Below are 14195 nucleotides of genomic sequence, written 5' to 3' on the forward strand. Positions count from 1 at the left end.
CTTCAGCTTTATCTCTTATTTTCCATTTTATACTGTGATTTTGTCTGAATGTTATAATTAATCTTGTGCATTATCTCCCTAATCTGTTTTGGGGGCTATTTTTTCTTTTGCCTTTGGTACTAGAGACAAGGGGTGCTTTACCACTGAATTACATTCCAAGCTACCCCATCCCCCCTTTTTAATTTTGAGATAGGGTTTCAATAAATTATTTAGGGCCTCACTAATCTCCCTAGTCTTAATCCCAGTTTTATCTTGGCTACATTTTTTTTTTTTTTGGTACTGGGGATTGAACCCAGGGGCACTTAACCACTTGAGCCACATCCCAAAACCCTTTATTGTATTTTATTTAAAGACAAGGTCTCACTGAATTGCTTAAATTGCTAAATTGCTGAGGTTGACTTTGAACTCTTGATCTTCCTGCCTCAGCCCCCTGAGCTGCTGGGATTACATGTGTACATCACTGTACCCAGCTATCTTGGGGATATATATATATATATATATATATATATATATATATATATATATTTCCCCCCCCCCATGGTGCTGGGGATTGAACCCAGGTCCTTGTGCATTTGAGGCAAGCACTCTACCAACTGAGCTATATCTCTAGCCCTTGGCTACATTTTTATCATTTGGAGTAGGATATGCTTATTAAGCCACTTATACTCCAGTAATCCTGTGAATAAAAAAAAAAAAAAGGTGAAGTTCAAGAATTAAGACTATGTAATGAAAACATTATTTCACTGATTCTCATTTCAGGAAAATCACTACCCTAAAGCAGTAATTCTGCCTCATGAATTCTTTCCATATCTAAATAGAAACAGAAATAAAAGTGAAATCATGGAAAACCTGTAGTAGTTTACTAGACACTGTGTGCTTTTAATAATAGTTCATTACTGGTAATACTTGATAATCAAGAGTAAATTAATAGGCTAACATTTCAAAATGTATACTTTAATAAGTATAATGTATATAAACAATTAGGTAAACTTGTAGAGAAGCTTACCAAGATATATAAATTAGGAATTAAAAGTATTCATTTAAATTTTCTGTACTTCATTTTTTTGCAGAATATTTATTAAGATTAATATACAGTTTTTCATTTGTCTTGGAAGTCCTTTACTGTAAAGATAATTCTTTTGTCTGATGACAAACAGCAGCCACAATGATTATTCTGGACCTCCACGCTGAAATGGAAAACATAAAGCAATAAGGTTAGGTCAGATGTTAAATTGACACAGGAAATGTTTTCATGGCTACTATTCAAACTAATTTATACAAATTTTAAGCAAATTTCAGGTTTTTCATAACTCTACACCCTTATATTTATTGTTATGATTTCAGATCTGGAAGGGACTCAAGGTTGACCTACTTCAATTGTCCCCACATTTCTTGTCTAAGAGGCTCTTCTCTGAAGAATTTTTGAGGACACCAAGAAGCTTTTATTTATGTGGTTTTTATCAGTAACATAACCTGCAGATTTCTTAAGGGCTCCAATGATGGTTTGTTTTTACACTCGGGCCTACATCCCCATCTGTCTTAGCTATGACACACTTGGCAAGACAATGGGAAGAGCATAGAAATCAACAAATGAAATTCCAAAGCTGATATGTTAATGGTGTTTTGCAGTCTTATGATAGAGCAACAACGTACTTGGATAAATTCCATTTCTTCTTGAGATACAGGTTTCCTTCTGTATTTCTGAGGTAATGTTTTTATTATTTCTGCAGTGTCTGGTGGACCGTGATGCATCAGCAAATCAGGTGATTTATTCCCCTTAGAATGTTGTGAAATTACAGGTGAGTGAGATGGCAGCCCCGCTGATCTCAAACCTTCTGTTACTGAAAGACACAGAACCTAATTAGAGAAATTATCCAGGTGTTGCAATGTATTATTTTGAGTTATCTTCTATTGAATGATCAATTCATTCTTAAAATCAACATTCTTTTCAAAAGATATAAAGAGGTAGTTTTTGTTTTCAGTGCTGGGGATGGAACCCAGGGAGTTGTACATGCTACGTACAACTTGGAGATTGGCTACAGTCCCAGCCCTTTTTTTATTTTATTTATTTATTTATTTTTTAATTTTTGTGAAGGTGTCTCACTACATTACTAAACAGGCTGTCCTCAAACTACTGAGCTCCATCTCTGGCTAGAGCTTCCAAGGTGGTGGCATGTATCATTTTACCTAGAAAGCAGGTAGCTTTAAGTAAGCGAATTACTAAAACGAACATAAAGTTTGTAAAATAATAGTTTCTTGTTAGAGGTGTTCAACCATTGTGGGTGACTTACATTACTTAAGTTTTTGTCATGTAATCTCTTAAAGGCCACACATGGTGAAGTTTACAGGTAATGTCTTATAATGGGGAATAACAAAGTTAGTAAATGAGAATACTTTTTTCAACATCTTAATTTTTCAATAGTTAAAATAAATTTTTAAATCCCTATGATAACTATTGAAATTCTTCTGGAATTAAAGATCAAGTATCAAGAGAGACACATAGGATTTAGTAAAATAAAAAACAGAAGGCAGGCTAGGGATGTAGCTCAATTGGTAGAGTGTTTGCCTCACATGCATTAAGGCCCTAGGTTCAATCCCCAGCACTACCCCGCCCCTCAAAAAAAGGAAGAATTTCAGAATCTTCTCTAATTTATAAAGGTCGTTATATTATAGTCAGTAACTGCTAAGGGTTCAGGCAATCCAAGAAACAGTTACTGACTGAATGAACAGGTAAAGGAGTAAATGAAAGAAAAGCTGGTTAGCTGGGAGATAAATATAAGAATGGTTACTATTCCTCATAATCTCTATAAATATAAGCAGAGGCAAATCTTCCCAAAAGATGGAAGAAGGTGCAGTGGCACACACCTGTAATCCCAGGGACCTGGGAGGATATAGACAGTAGGATCACAAGTTTGAGGCCAGCCTCAGCAATTTAATAAGACCCTTAATAACTTAATGGGACCCTGTCTAAAAATAAAAAATAAAAGTAAGTCAGGCAAGGTGGCACATGCCTATTATTCCAGCAACTAGGGAGGCTGGGGTAGGAGGATTACAAATTCTAAGCCAGCCTCAGCAATGAGGCCCTAAGCAACTCAGTGAGACCCTGTCTCTAAATAAAATACAAAAAGTGGTTGGGGATGGGGCGGCTGGGGGTGTGGCTCAGGGGCAGAGTGTTCACCTAGCATATGCAAGGCCCTGGGTTTGATCCTCGGGCACCATATAAAAATAAATAAACAAAATAAAGGTATTGTGTCCAACTACAACTAAAAAATAAATATTAAAAAAAAAAAAGTGGCTGGGGATGTGGCTCAGTGGTTAAGTGTTCCTGGGTTCAATTTCCAGTATCAAAAAAAATAAATAAATAAATAAATTTTAAATTAAAAACAAATAAATATTTTTTTTTTTAAAGTGGGGATATAGCTTAGTGGTAAATTACCCCTGGGTTCAGTCTCTAGTACCAAAATAAACAAATAAATAAATAAAAGAAAGATAGGACAAAAATTCCTCATATACACTCAATGTGTATCATTAAAAATTCAAAGACAGGGTAGTAGCCCAGTGGAAGAGCACTTGCCTAGCATACGTGAGGCACTGAGTTCTATCCTCAGCACCACATAAAAATAAATAAAATAAACATATAAAAAGTACAATAATATTATTAAAAAAAAAATTCAAAGACATCCTCTATTGAATAGTCACTACCTTTTTTGTGTGTGGTACTGGGAATTTAACCCAGGGTACTCTACCACTGAGATACATGCTCAGTACCCCACTCCCCCCCTTTTTTTTTTGAGACAGGGTCTCACTAAATTGCTGAGCTTGTTCTTCTGCTTCAGAATCACTGAGATTACAGCTGGGTGCCACCACACCTGGCTGAGCCACTACCTTTTTAAATGGGGATAATAAAAAGTTCATTTCTACTTGCATGCTACCTAGGGTACCAATCTGACCTAAGCTACAGTAAATAGTCTGATTTTAAAATTAGAATTATTGGGGCTGGGGATGTGGCTCAAGCGGTAACGTGCTCGCCTGGTATGCGTGCAGCCCGGGTTCGATCCTCAGCACCACATAGCAACAAAGATGTTGCGTCTGCCGAAAACTAAAAAATAAATATTAAAATTCTCTCTCTCTCTCTTTAAAAAAAATAAAATAAAATAAAATTAGAATTATTGCCAGGCCAGTAGTATTTCAGCAGTACATGCTGTAATCTCAGAGACCTGGGAGGCTGAGGCAGGAAGGTTGCAAGTTTGATGCCAGTCTCAGCAATTTGGTGAAACCCTCAGCAAATCAGCAAGACACTGTCTCAAAATAAAAAGGACTGTGGGGGACAAATGGAAGAAGTGCTTAGGATTGATAATATCCAAATTATATTGTTAAATGGTGTATATGTACAAATATGTAACAAATCCTATCATTATGTACAACTATAATGTACCAATAAAACATGTGGAAAGAGAAAAAATGAAATAAACCACTATTGAGATGAAGTTTTCTATCACTCATAACGAAAACAAAACAAATCTAACTAAGTAACTTAATTAATTAATTAAAAGGACTATCGAGGTAATAAGTGGTAAATTGCTTCAGGTTCAATCCCCATTACCAATGAATGAATGAATGAATGAATAAGAAATAATGCTTAGGGGCTGGGGATGTGGCTCAAGCAGTAGCGCGCTCGCCTGGCATGCATGCAGCCCGGGTTCGATCCTCAGCACCACATACAAACAAAGATGTTGTGTCCGCCAAAAACTAAAAAATATTAAAAGATTCTCTCTCTCTCTCCTCTCTCTCTCTCTCTTTAAAAAAAAAGAAAGAAAGAAAGAAAGACATAATGCTTATACCTGGGCGTGGTTGTTTACACCTGTAATCCCAGTGGCTTGGGAGGCTGAGGCAGGAGGATCACAAGTTCATAGCCAGACTTAGCAACTCAGTGAGGCCCTAGGCAATTTAGCAAGACCCTGTCTCAAAATAAAATATAAAGCCAGGCATATGCCTGTAATCCCAGAATCGGGAGGCTGAGACAAGAGAATGCTGAGTTCAAAGCCAACCTCAGCAACAGCAAGATGCTAAGCAACTCAGTGAGACCCTATCTCTAAATAAAATACACAACAGGGCTGGGGATGTGGCTCAGTGGTTGAGTACCTGAGTTTACTCCCTAATACCAAAAAAATAAATAAGATATAAAAAAATTGGCTGGCGATGTTGCTCAGTGGTTAAGCACACTGGTGCCAAAAAAAAAAAAAAAAAAAGAGAGAGAGAAGAAAAAAAAGAAATAATGCTTATAATAGAATATCATTTCTAAATATGCATACTTTTTTTAAAAAATCTAAATAGAATATCACTTACCACTGAGTTTAGGATTGTCTCTTCTGTCAGGAAATCTTATTAATGGAGTATGTGGCTTGACTACCTAAAGGAAAAATAAAATGCATGACAAAAAATAACCTCATTAACTGTAAAAGCAATGATCTATACTAATCCTGATACGTTTGTTAAAATAAATTACTACTTGACACCATCTTTAAATTGTATTTTTCCCCAACCAAGGAAACTGATCTATGAATTATTAATTTATCAGTTATTCATAACTTTGTAGTTTATACATTCTTTTTTCTGTACTAGGGATTAAACTCAGGGCGTCTTGCATAGCAAGGCAAGCCCTCTACCACTGTACCACTGAGCTACATTTCAGCCTTTTTTACTTGTTTTTTTTTTTTTTTTTTTTTTTGGCACTAAAGATTGAACCCAGGCTTAACCACTGAGCTACATCCCCAGCCCTTTTTTGTATTTTATTTAGAGACAAGTTCTCACTGAGTTGCCTCAGGCCTCACTAAGTTGCAGAGGCTGGCTTTGAACTTGTGCTCTTCCTGCCTCAGCCTCCTGAGCTGCTGGGATTACAGGCGTGAACCACCACGCCCAGCTCAACTTTATTTTGAGACAGGGTCCAGCTAAATTGCCCAAGCTGGTGTCAAATTTGTGATCCTCCTGCCTCAGCTTCTAGAGTAGCTGGAATTACAGGCATGTCACTGGGATACCTAACCATCACAGATTTTGGTTTTTTTTTTTCCTTTTTTGGTACTGGGGACTGAACCCATGTGTACTTTAATCACTAAACTACATCCCTATTCTTTCTTTCCTTTTTTTTTTTTTTTTGTAGTTGTAGATGGACAGAACTTCTTTATTTTTTTTTTTTTTATTTTCATGTGATGCTAAGGATCTAATCCAGTGCCTCACACGTTAGGCAAGCATTCTACCACTGAACTACAGCCCCAACCCTCCATCCAATTCCTTTTTATTTTGTACTTTGAGATAGGATCTCACTAAGTTGTTTAGGACCTTACTAAATTGCTGAGGCTGGTTTTGAACTTGAAATCCTCTTTCCTCGGCCTCTCAAAGTTGCTGGGATTACAGGTGTGTGCCACTGTGTCCAGTACAAGATTTTTTAATGTATTAACAACCGACCTCAAAACCACCATGAATAGGACGGCATGGATTTTGTGTTCTGTGACTTATATATTGATAAGAAAAGAATTGGAAGTTTCCTAATCTGTATGGAGTGTGGTTTCTCTACTATGTTAATACGTAACAGTTTAAAATAGGATAGAAAGCAATTGTATTGAAAACTAGGTCATTTTAAAAACACCTGTTCTGACTACCAAAGTAACACAATCTGTATAAAAATTTTGGCTGAGACAGGAGGTTCGTGAGTTCAAAGCCAGCCTCAGCAAAAGCAAGGCACTAAGCAACTCAGTGAGACCCTGTCTCTAAAATACAAAATAGGACTGAGGATAAATCCCCACCCCAGTATCCCTCCCCAATTTTTTTTTTTTTTAATTTTGGGAAAAATGAAGAAAAGCACAAAGGAGAAAATACTGTCTATAACCTCCAAATCCATATACAACAGATTAAAATATTTGATAGCTTTCTGTCTTTTTTCTTTACCTATCAAAATACTTATTTTTAGAATAATGTTTTTCTAACTGGTATTCTCATACCTTAAATTACAGATAGTGTTATAGAGGACCTCAAATGAGCCTATCAATATGAAACCTCCTGAATATACAGTGCTAAAAAATCTAATGAACAGAGTACTATTTTTTTCAACTAATGTAATATGCAAATTGTTATGTTACTGAGACTGAAGTATGTTTATCTGCAATATATTTGTATATATTTGCTATATAACTTTTATATGGGTACAGAAGTAAATAAAGTGTTGGGGCCAGCCTGAAAAGTCACCACCATAAAAGCATGTTTACCTGCATTGTTAAAATGCTTCTCTAACAATTTTTCTCCTTGAATAGCTAAGATTCTTAAAATATTCTATTTACTGTCACTCCCCTAGTTTAAGTTTGAAAAATGTTTCACGGAGCTGGGGATGTGGCTCAAGCAGTAGCCCGCTCGCCTGGCATGTGTGCGGCCCCGGTTTGATCCTCGGTACCACATACAAAGATATTGTGTCCACCGAAAATCAAAGAATAAATATTTTAAAAAATTCTCTCTCTCTTGTCTCAAAAGAAAAAAAGAAAAATGTTTCACAATTTTCACGATAAAGCTCACACTTTTTAAAAAAATATTTCTAGTTGTACATGGACACAATACCTCTATTTATTTATTTTTTGTATATATTAATTTTGTAGTTGTAGGAGCACACAATATCTTTATTTCATTTTTATGTGGTGCTGAGGATTGAACCAAGTGCCTCACACATGCTAGGCGAGCGAGCACTCCACCACTGAGCCACAACCCCAGCCCAAAAGTTCAAACTCTTAGCACTCACAAGGTCTATCAGAAACTGGCCTCTCCTTACCTCGGTTTCATTCCCAGCCACTGTCTGATGTACTTGTCCTTCCATATATTCTCAAGTACTTCTCATTTCCCTAATTTATCATGCTATCTCCATGCCCATTTCATCTGAAGCTTACATCCTTTCTCAGGAATTCTCTTCCCCATTCCACTTCCATGTCTATCATTACGACCACTATAATCCCTTAAGACAGCTCAAACATCACTCTTCTCTAAACAGCTTTCCCCACTCCACAAGCTGATTTTAAAAACCTCTCATATGACCATTTTCTCTAGTGTTGCTCTCTACTATGGAATGAAGCTCAAGTCTCTGGCTATCTCTAGCCATTACAGATGCAGAGTTTTTCCCCCAATAAGTACAACTAGTCCTTCAAATTAAATGTTTTATTTGAATGAAAAAAATAAATAAAACGGATCTAATATCTTAATGTAAAAAACAAAAACAAAATTGCGTAGAACTCTACTCAAGAGCACAAATGAATCCATATAAATACGATTAAATAAGCTATGTTAACTGTACTGATGTCAGTTTCCTGGTTTTGATATTATATTACACATATACAAAATGTTACCACAGTCCCAATTGATCATGGACTGAAATTCCTAACTGAAGTTATAATGAATGACAGAAAGCACATTAACACATGTAAAATTTTCTGTCATATCATGTGATCCTTGTTTCTGATTTGGGACCTAATATAAATAAACCTGCTATTAACTTCTTAAAAAATATTTTTATTAGTTGTTGATGGGCCTTTATTTTATTTACTTATTTTTATGTGGTGGTAAGAATCAAACCCAGTGCCTCACGCATGCTAGGCAAGTGCTCTTCCACTGAGCTATAACCCCAGCCCTGCTATTAACTTTCTATCAGAATTTTATGTTTTCTTGTTTTCTGTTTACAGTACTGGGGATTGAAACCAGGGCCTGAAACATGCTAAGCAAGTGCTCTATCACTGAGATACAGCTGCAGTCCATACAAGTCTTTTTGTAGGTATATGCATTCACTTCTTTTGGGTAATAAATCTATAAGTGTACTTGCTGAGTCATAGAGAAATGTTTTTTAAAGACTAACAGTTCTCCATAGTGGCTGTACCATTTCACACATCCACCAGCAATGTATAAGGATTTCAGTACTTCCAGTTCACATCACCATTTGGTATTGTCAGTCTTTTAAATTTTAGTTGCAAGGGCTACAGATGTAATTTAGAGACAAGAGCAAGTGCTTAGCATACATGAGGTCCTGGGTTCAATCCCAAGCAATGAAGAAATAAATTTAAGCCACTTTGGTGGATGTACAGTACCTCCTAATTTGTATTTTGCTGGCAAGTATGAATTACTGAGCACCTTTCACATGTTTATTGCTCATTTGACTGTTTTATTATGCAGTATCAACTCCCTGACCCATTTTAAATTGGGTTACATATTTATTATTGATATTATGGTTATGTAGTCCTTTGTCAGATTTCTGTCTTTAGAGAATCTTTAATTAGTTAATGCTCAGTAACCACCCACTGAATAAATAAGTGAGCATCATTTATTGCAATGGAACCAAAGACTGGAATCTAGAATTATCTTTCAGACAACTTCTGGAACTTCAGGAAAAGGTCTTTTAAGAGATGTACTAATTAATGTAAAGGGAAATGTACCTCTCATATCAAAGACAAAAGCTAATCACTATAACATGCTTCTAGGGTTGGAAAAAGACCACATAACCCAATTTACAAAAGGTCGTGCCTATTTATATACCAAATTTACCTCTCCTATTTAAGATGGAGAAGCAAAGGAAAAGGTGTCAAGAGTTAGTAGGTCATAGGTGGATTAACAATGTTACTTCAGCTGCCTATCTAAGCAGGAAAAAAAGGTTTGGGAAATAACACTAAAATATATACTAGTAATAAAGTTAAGGAAAATATTTTTCTATTTCCCCATTCAGCCTGTAGACAGATGTCTGAAGAAGGTGGGCTGAACCGGCCCCAGGAGAGGCAGCGGCTGTAAGAGCCAGTTATCCTGACATTCCCAAGACCTTGAAGGGACACTGGGTCAGATCCGGCGTTCGCTTCCTTTAACGCTCCGCTATCGCCTTACTCCGGATTGGCCCACTGGGGCCAGTACAGACAATACTAAACCGCGATTGGCCAGGCTATTGGAGGGCAGCGTAGCCCGCAAACTAAGGCTAGGGAGGACCTGGCGGAGGAGTCCAGGGACCCCAGACCAGTACGTACCTATCTGCGGAGATGTCGCTCTCCCACTGCCAGGCTCGAACCCTCAGCTCCGGACCCTGGCTTAACTGCCCGACGCAATGGGCTTAAGCTCCCTTTCTCATACACCCCGGGCGCAGCCATGCCCCTATTCAGGGCCGCGGTCAGCACGCATCCTGTGCCACCGCCTTTCCTCCCTCGCGCCATTGCCACATCTGCACCATCTCTCTGCCCAACGTGAGAAAAAACTACCGAGTCTCTTTACCTGAACGACCCTGCTGGCAGACGCCATTTTGCTGCCCATCATGACCCCCGAGAAGGGGCAGCTTCCGGGGCGCAAGCAAACAGCAGTGGTACCGGGGAGTCCTGGGCATCTGGGGGCGGGGCCTGCCTGTGGCGTCACGGGGAGGAGCCAAAGGCTCGCGGGCAAGGTCCTCCTCGGCTCTGTGGATAGCTCCACCCCTCTGCGCCTGACTCCGCCCCGCTCCTCTTCCCGCGCTGGGCCTGAACCTTATTCTCCATTCCTATTGTTGTTTTGCAATGGAGGATTTGTGATGCGTTTATTTGGTTCAGCCGCTTGAGTTATCAAGCATTATTCCCTTCCCGGATCGCCAGGTTTTTTGGAGTTTTTTTGTTTTTTTTGTACCAGGGATTGAACCGAGGAGCTCTTAACCTCTGAGCCACCTCCCCGGCTCTTTTTTGTATTTTATTTAGAGACAGGGTCTGCTAAATTGCTTAGGGCCTCCCTAAATTACTGAGGCTGATTTTGAACTCATAATCCTGCCTCAGCTCCTGAGCTGCTGGGATTACAGGTGTGCACCACTGCGCTGGGCAAAGATAGCCAGTTTTTAATTTCGATATAGTTTAAAATTTAATTGGAAAGCTTATAAGTAATACAGGCTGTTTTAGTTTCCTAAAATGAACAAACTTGACAAAATTTGGGTTTATAGGCAAGCTCAGAATGATCAATTTTCTTTTAATAAAGGCCACACCATACTCCCTCGCTGATTTGCAACGTTTAATTTTAATCTGTTCCTAGTTTCTCTAATTCATTATTCCTGATAATGAACTGCTGCCTCTGCTTCATGTTAGAAAACTCTTAAATCCAGGGTCTAATTATTATTTTTTAAACTTAAAACAGTTATATCATTACTCCAAAATTAACATTAAATTCTATATTAATTAATGCTTACATCACTATTTTAATACACAACATGTTGTAGCTCCTTAACTTTGTAGTAATATAACCTCAAACTGCTGTAAAATTTTTTTTCATCTTTTTTTGTAGTATTAGGGATTAAATTCAAGGGCCCTCTAACACCAAGCTACATGCCCAGAATCTTTTTGGGATTACAGGCTGTAGTAATTTATATTTCTAAAAGCCACTCATTTAGGAATCTATCATTAACCTACCTTGTCAAAACAAATTGATCACTCTAAATATTTAGCAACAGGTGAGGTGGCTCACACCTATAATCCCAGCTATTCAGGAGGCCAAAGGCTGGAGGATCCCAATTGGAGACCAGCCTAGGCAATTTAGCTAGATCCTGTCTCAGAGAAGAAAATAAAAGGGCTTGACCAGACACACATGCCTGTAATCTCAGCAACTCCAGAGGCTGAGGCTGTAAGATTGCAAATTCAAGGTCAGCAATTTGGTGAATCCCTAAATTACTTACTGAGACCTTGTATAAAAACAAAGTCAGGCATGGTGGCACACACCTGTAATCCCAGTGGAGTGGTTTAGGAGGCTGAGGCAGGAGGATCACAAGTTCAAAGTCAGCCTTAGCAATTTAACTTGGCCCTGTCTCAAAATAAAAAATTAAAAGGGTTGCAGATGTGGCTCAGTGGTTAAATGCACATGGGTTTAATCCCTGGTACAAAAAAATAAATAAATACATTATTAAATATTAAATAAGAAAGGAAAATTAAAACAAAAATATTAATAAAAATGGTTGGGGATATAGGTTAATGGTAAAGCGCCTATGAGTTTAATCCCCACTACCAATAAAATAAAAGGGCTGGAAAATGTAGTTCAGGGGTAAAGTGCTCCTGGGTTCAATACCACGTACTGATTAAAAGAGAGAAAAGAAAGGATATATATATATATATTTTTTGGGCGGGGTGGGCACTTCTGATTAGCATGTCTGTGGAGAAGCCCGTAAACCTACTTAAAATTTTTCAAAATTTGTTTAATAGCACAGATGCTAAAATTGGACTGATAACAATTCTCTAACAGGCAAAGGACATTAATAGGAAGCTTGCAGAAAAAAATAAAAACAACCCTTTAAAAACATTGAGAGGCTAGGCCTGATTGTTTGGGCCTGTAATTCCAGCTACTAGGGAGGCTAAGGCAGGAGGATCTCAAGTTCAAGGCCAGTTTAGGGAAACCCTGTCTCAAAATGAAAAATAAAAAGGGCTGGAGATATAACTCCATTGTAGAGCACCACAAGGTTAAATCCCCAGTACTGGGGGGAAAAAAAAGTTTAAAACATTTAATTTTTCTTATTCTAAGATAAAGTTAAACTATACTGAAATGTTTTTATCTTCTGTCAAGTTGGCAAATATACATATGATGATGAGGAAAGAGGCACACACATCTTTGGTGGGAAAAAAAGATAACATAATCTGTATGGAGATTATATATATTATATATAATTTGGTAATTTTAAATTGTAAAATTACTAATAATTTATCCTTTCACCTGGTATCCACATTTCTAAGAATCTATTCAAAAAGATTATCTATTGCAACATTATTTGTTTTGTTATGTTTTTAAATTTTTTTATTCTAATTTGTTATATATGACAGAAGAATGCATTTCAATTCATAGTACAAATATAGAGCACAATTTTCCTTTTTTTTAATATTTATTTTTTAGTTGGACACATACCCTTATTTTATTCATTTATTTTTTTGTGGTGCTGAGGATCAAACCCAGCACCTCTCCTGTACTAGGCAAGCGATCTACCACTGAACCACAACCCCAGCTCCAAGAGCACAATTTTTCATGTCTCTGGTTGTATACAAAGTAGAGTCACACCATTCGTGTCTTCATACATGCACTTGGGATAATGATGTCCATCTCATTCCGCTGTCTTTCCTATCCCATGCCCCTTCCTTTCTCCTCCCTCCCCTTTGCCCTATCTAAACATTCTTTGTATTAGAAAGAATTGGAAGCCATTGTGGGAAGCCAACCTTACGGGTGACTGAGTTACACTCCCCAGCTGGGTGCTGAGGTGCTCAGTCACAGAAATGGGTGTGTCTTGCTACAGCCCCATGGGTGAAGATATGCTCACCTGTTCCTTTGTAATATAACCCCTTGCCCTGTTTAGGATAGAATCTTCCATGGAAGTGCCCTGTGTGTGTCCCCTCCTCTTACTGTGCCCTTGGGTGTGGCCTACCCAGGTGTCAGTCAACCTGCTGACAGTGGACATCATGAAGATAGACTCAGCCCCCTAAAACCTGACCCCTTGCCTCATTTGAATAGCTTCTCCTCAATAAAAGGAGTCAGCTCTCTCTCTCTTTCTGTGGACCCTTAAGGTCAGAGGAGCTATCACAGCAACCCCAAAGAAAAAGGTATTTGTGTCTCTTGTGTGGTTATTTCGTGCAGCTTAGTTAGCCCAGTTTAACTAGAGTGAGCCCCCGAGCCTTTTAGTCTTGAGAACAGAAACCCAGCAAGCCATAAATTTTAGGAATTGGGGAGCCAGGGTTTGTGGTGCATGCCTGTAATCCCAGTGGCTGGGAAGGGTAAGGCAGGAGGATCACAAGTTCAAAGCAAGCCTTAGCAATTTAGCAAGGCCCTAAGCAGTTTAGCAAGACCCTGTCTCTAAATAAAAATATAAAAAGGGGACTGAGGTTGTGGCTCAGCGGTAGAGTGCTTGCTTAGCATATGCGAGACTCTAGGTTCGATCCTTAGCACCACATCAAAATAAATAAATAAATAAAATAAAGGTATTGTGTCCAACTACAACTAAAAAATAAAAATATTAAAAAATATATATAGGGCCTGGGGTTGTGGTTCAGTGGTAGAGTACTCGCCCTAGCATGTGCAAAGCCCTGGGTTCGATTCTCAGCACCACATAAAAATAAAGATATTGTGTCCAACTACAACTAAAAAAAATAAATATAAAAAATATATATAAAGGGCTGGGGATGAGGCTCAGTGGTGGTTGACCGCCCTTGGGTTCA

At 38.0% G+C, this 14195-nt stretch overlaps 1 protein-coding gene across 1 annotated transcript; it reads right to left on the reverse strand.

Annotated features, from left to right (window-relative positions):
- Positions 1-938: 938 nt before the first annotated feature.
- On the reverse strand, positions 939-10408 carry Kgd4 (alpha-ketoglutarate dehydrogenase subunit 4). Its single transcript, XM_076857177.1, has 4 exons — positions 10273-10408; positions 5347-5410; positions 1654-1841; positions 939-1187 (listed from the first exon to the last, which is right to left on the reverse strand). The coding sequence occupies exons 1-4, from the start codon at positions 10312-10314 to the stop codon at positions 1170-1172; spliced, it is 312 nt and encodes a 103-aa protein (XP_076713292.1). The 5' UTR covers positions 10315-10408; the 3' UTR covers positions 939-1169.
- Between the last annotated feature and the right edge of the window lie 3787 nt (positions 10409-14195).

This window comes from Callospermophilus lateralis, chromosome 5 (assembly GCF_048772815.1).
Source record: "Callospermophilus lateralis isolate mCalLat2 chromosome 5, mCalLat2.hap1, whole genome shotgun sequence".
Taxonomy (NCBI): Eukaryota; Metazoa; Chordata; class Mammalia; order Rodentia; family Sciuridae; genus Callospermophilus; species Callospermophilus lateralis.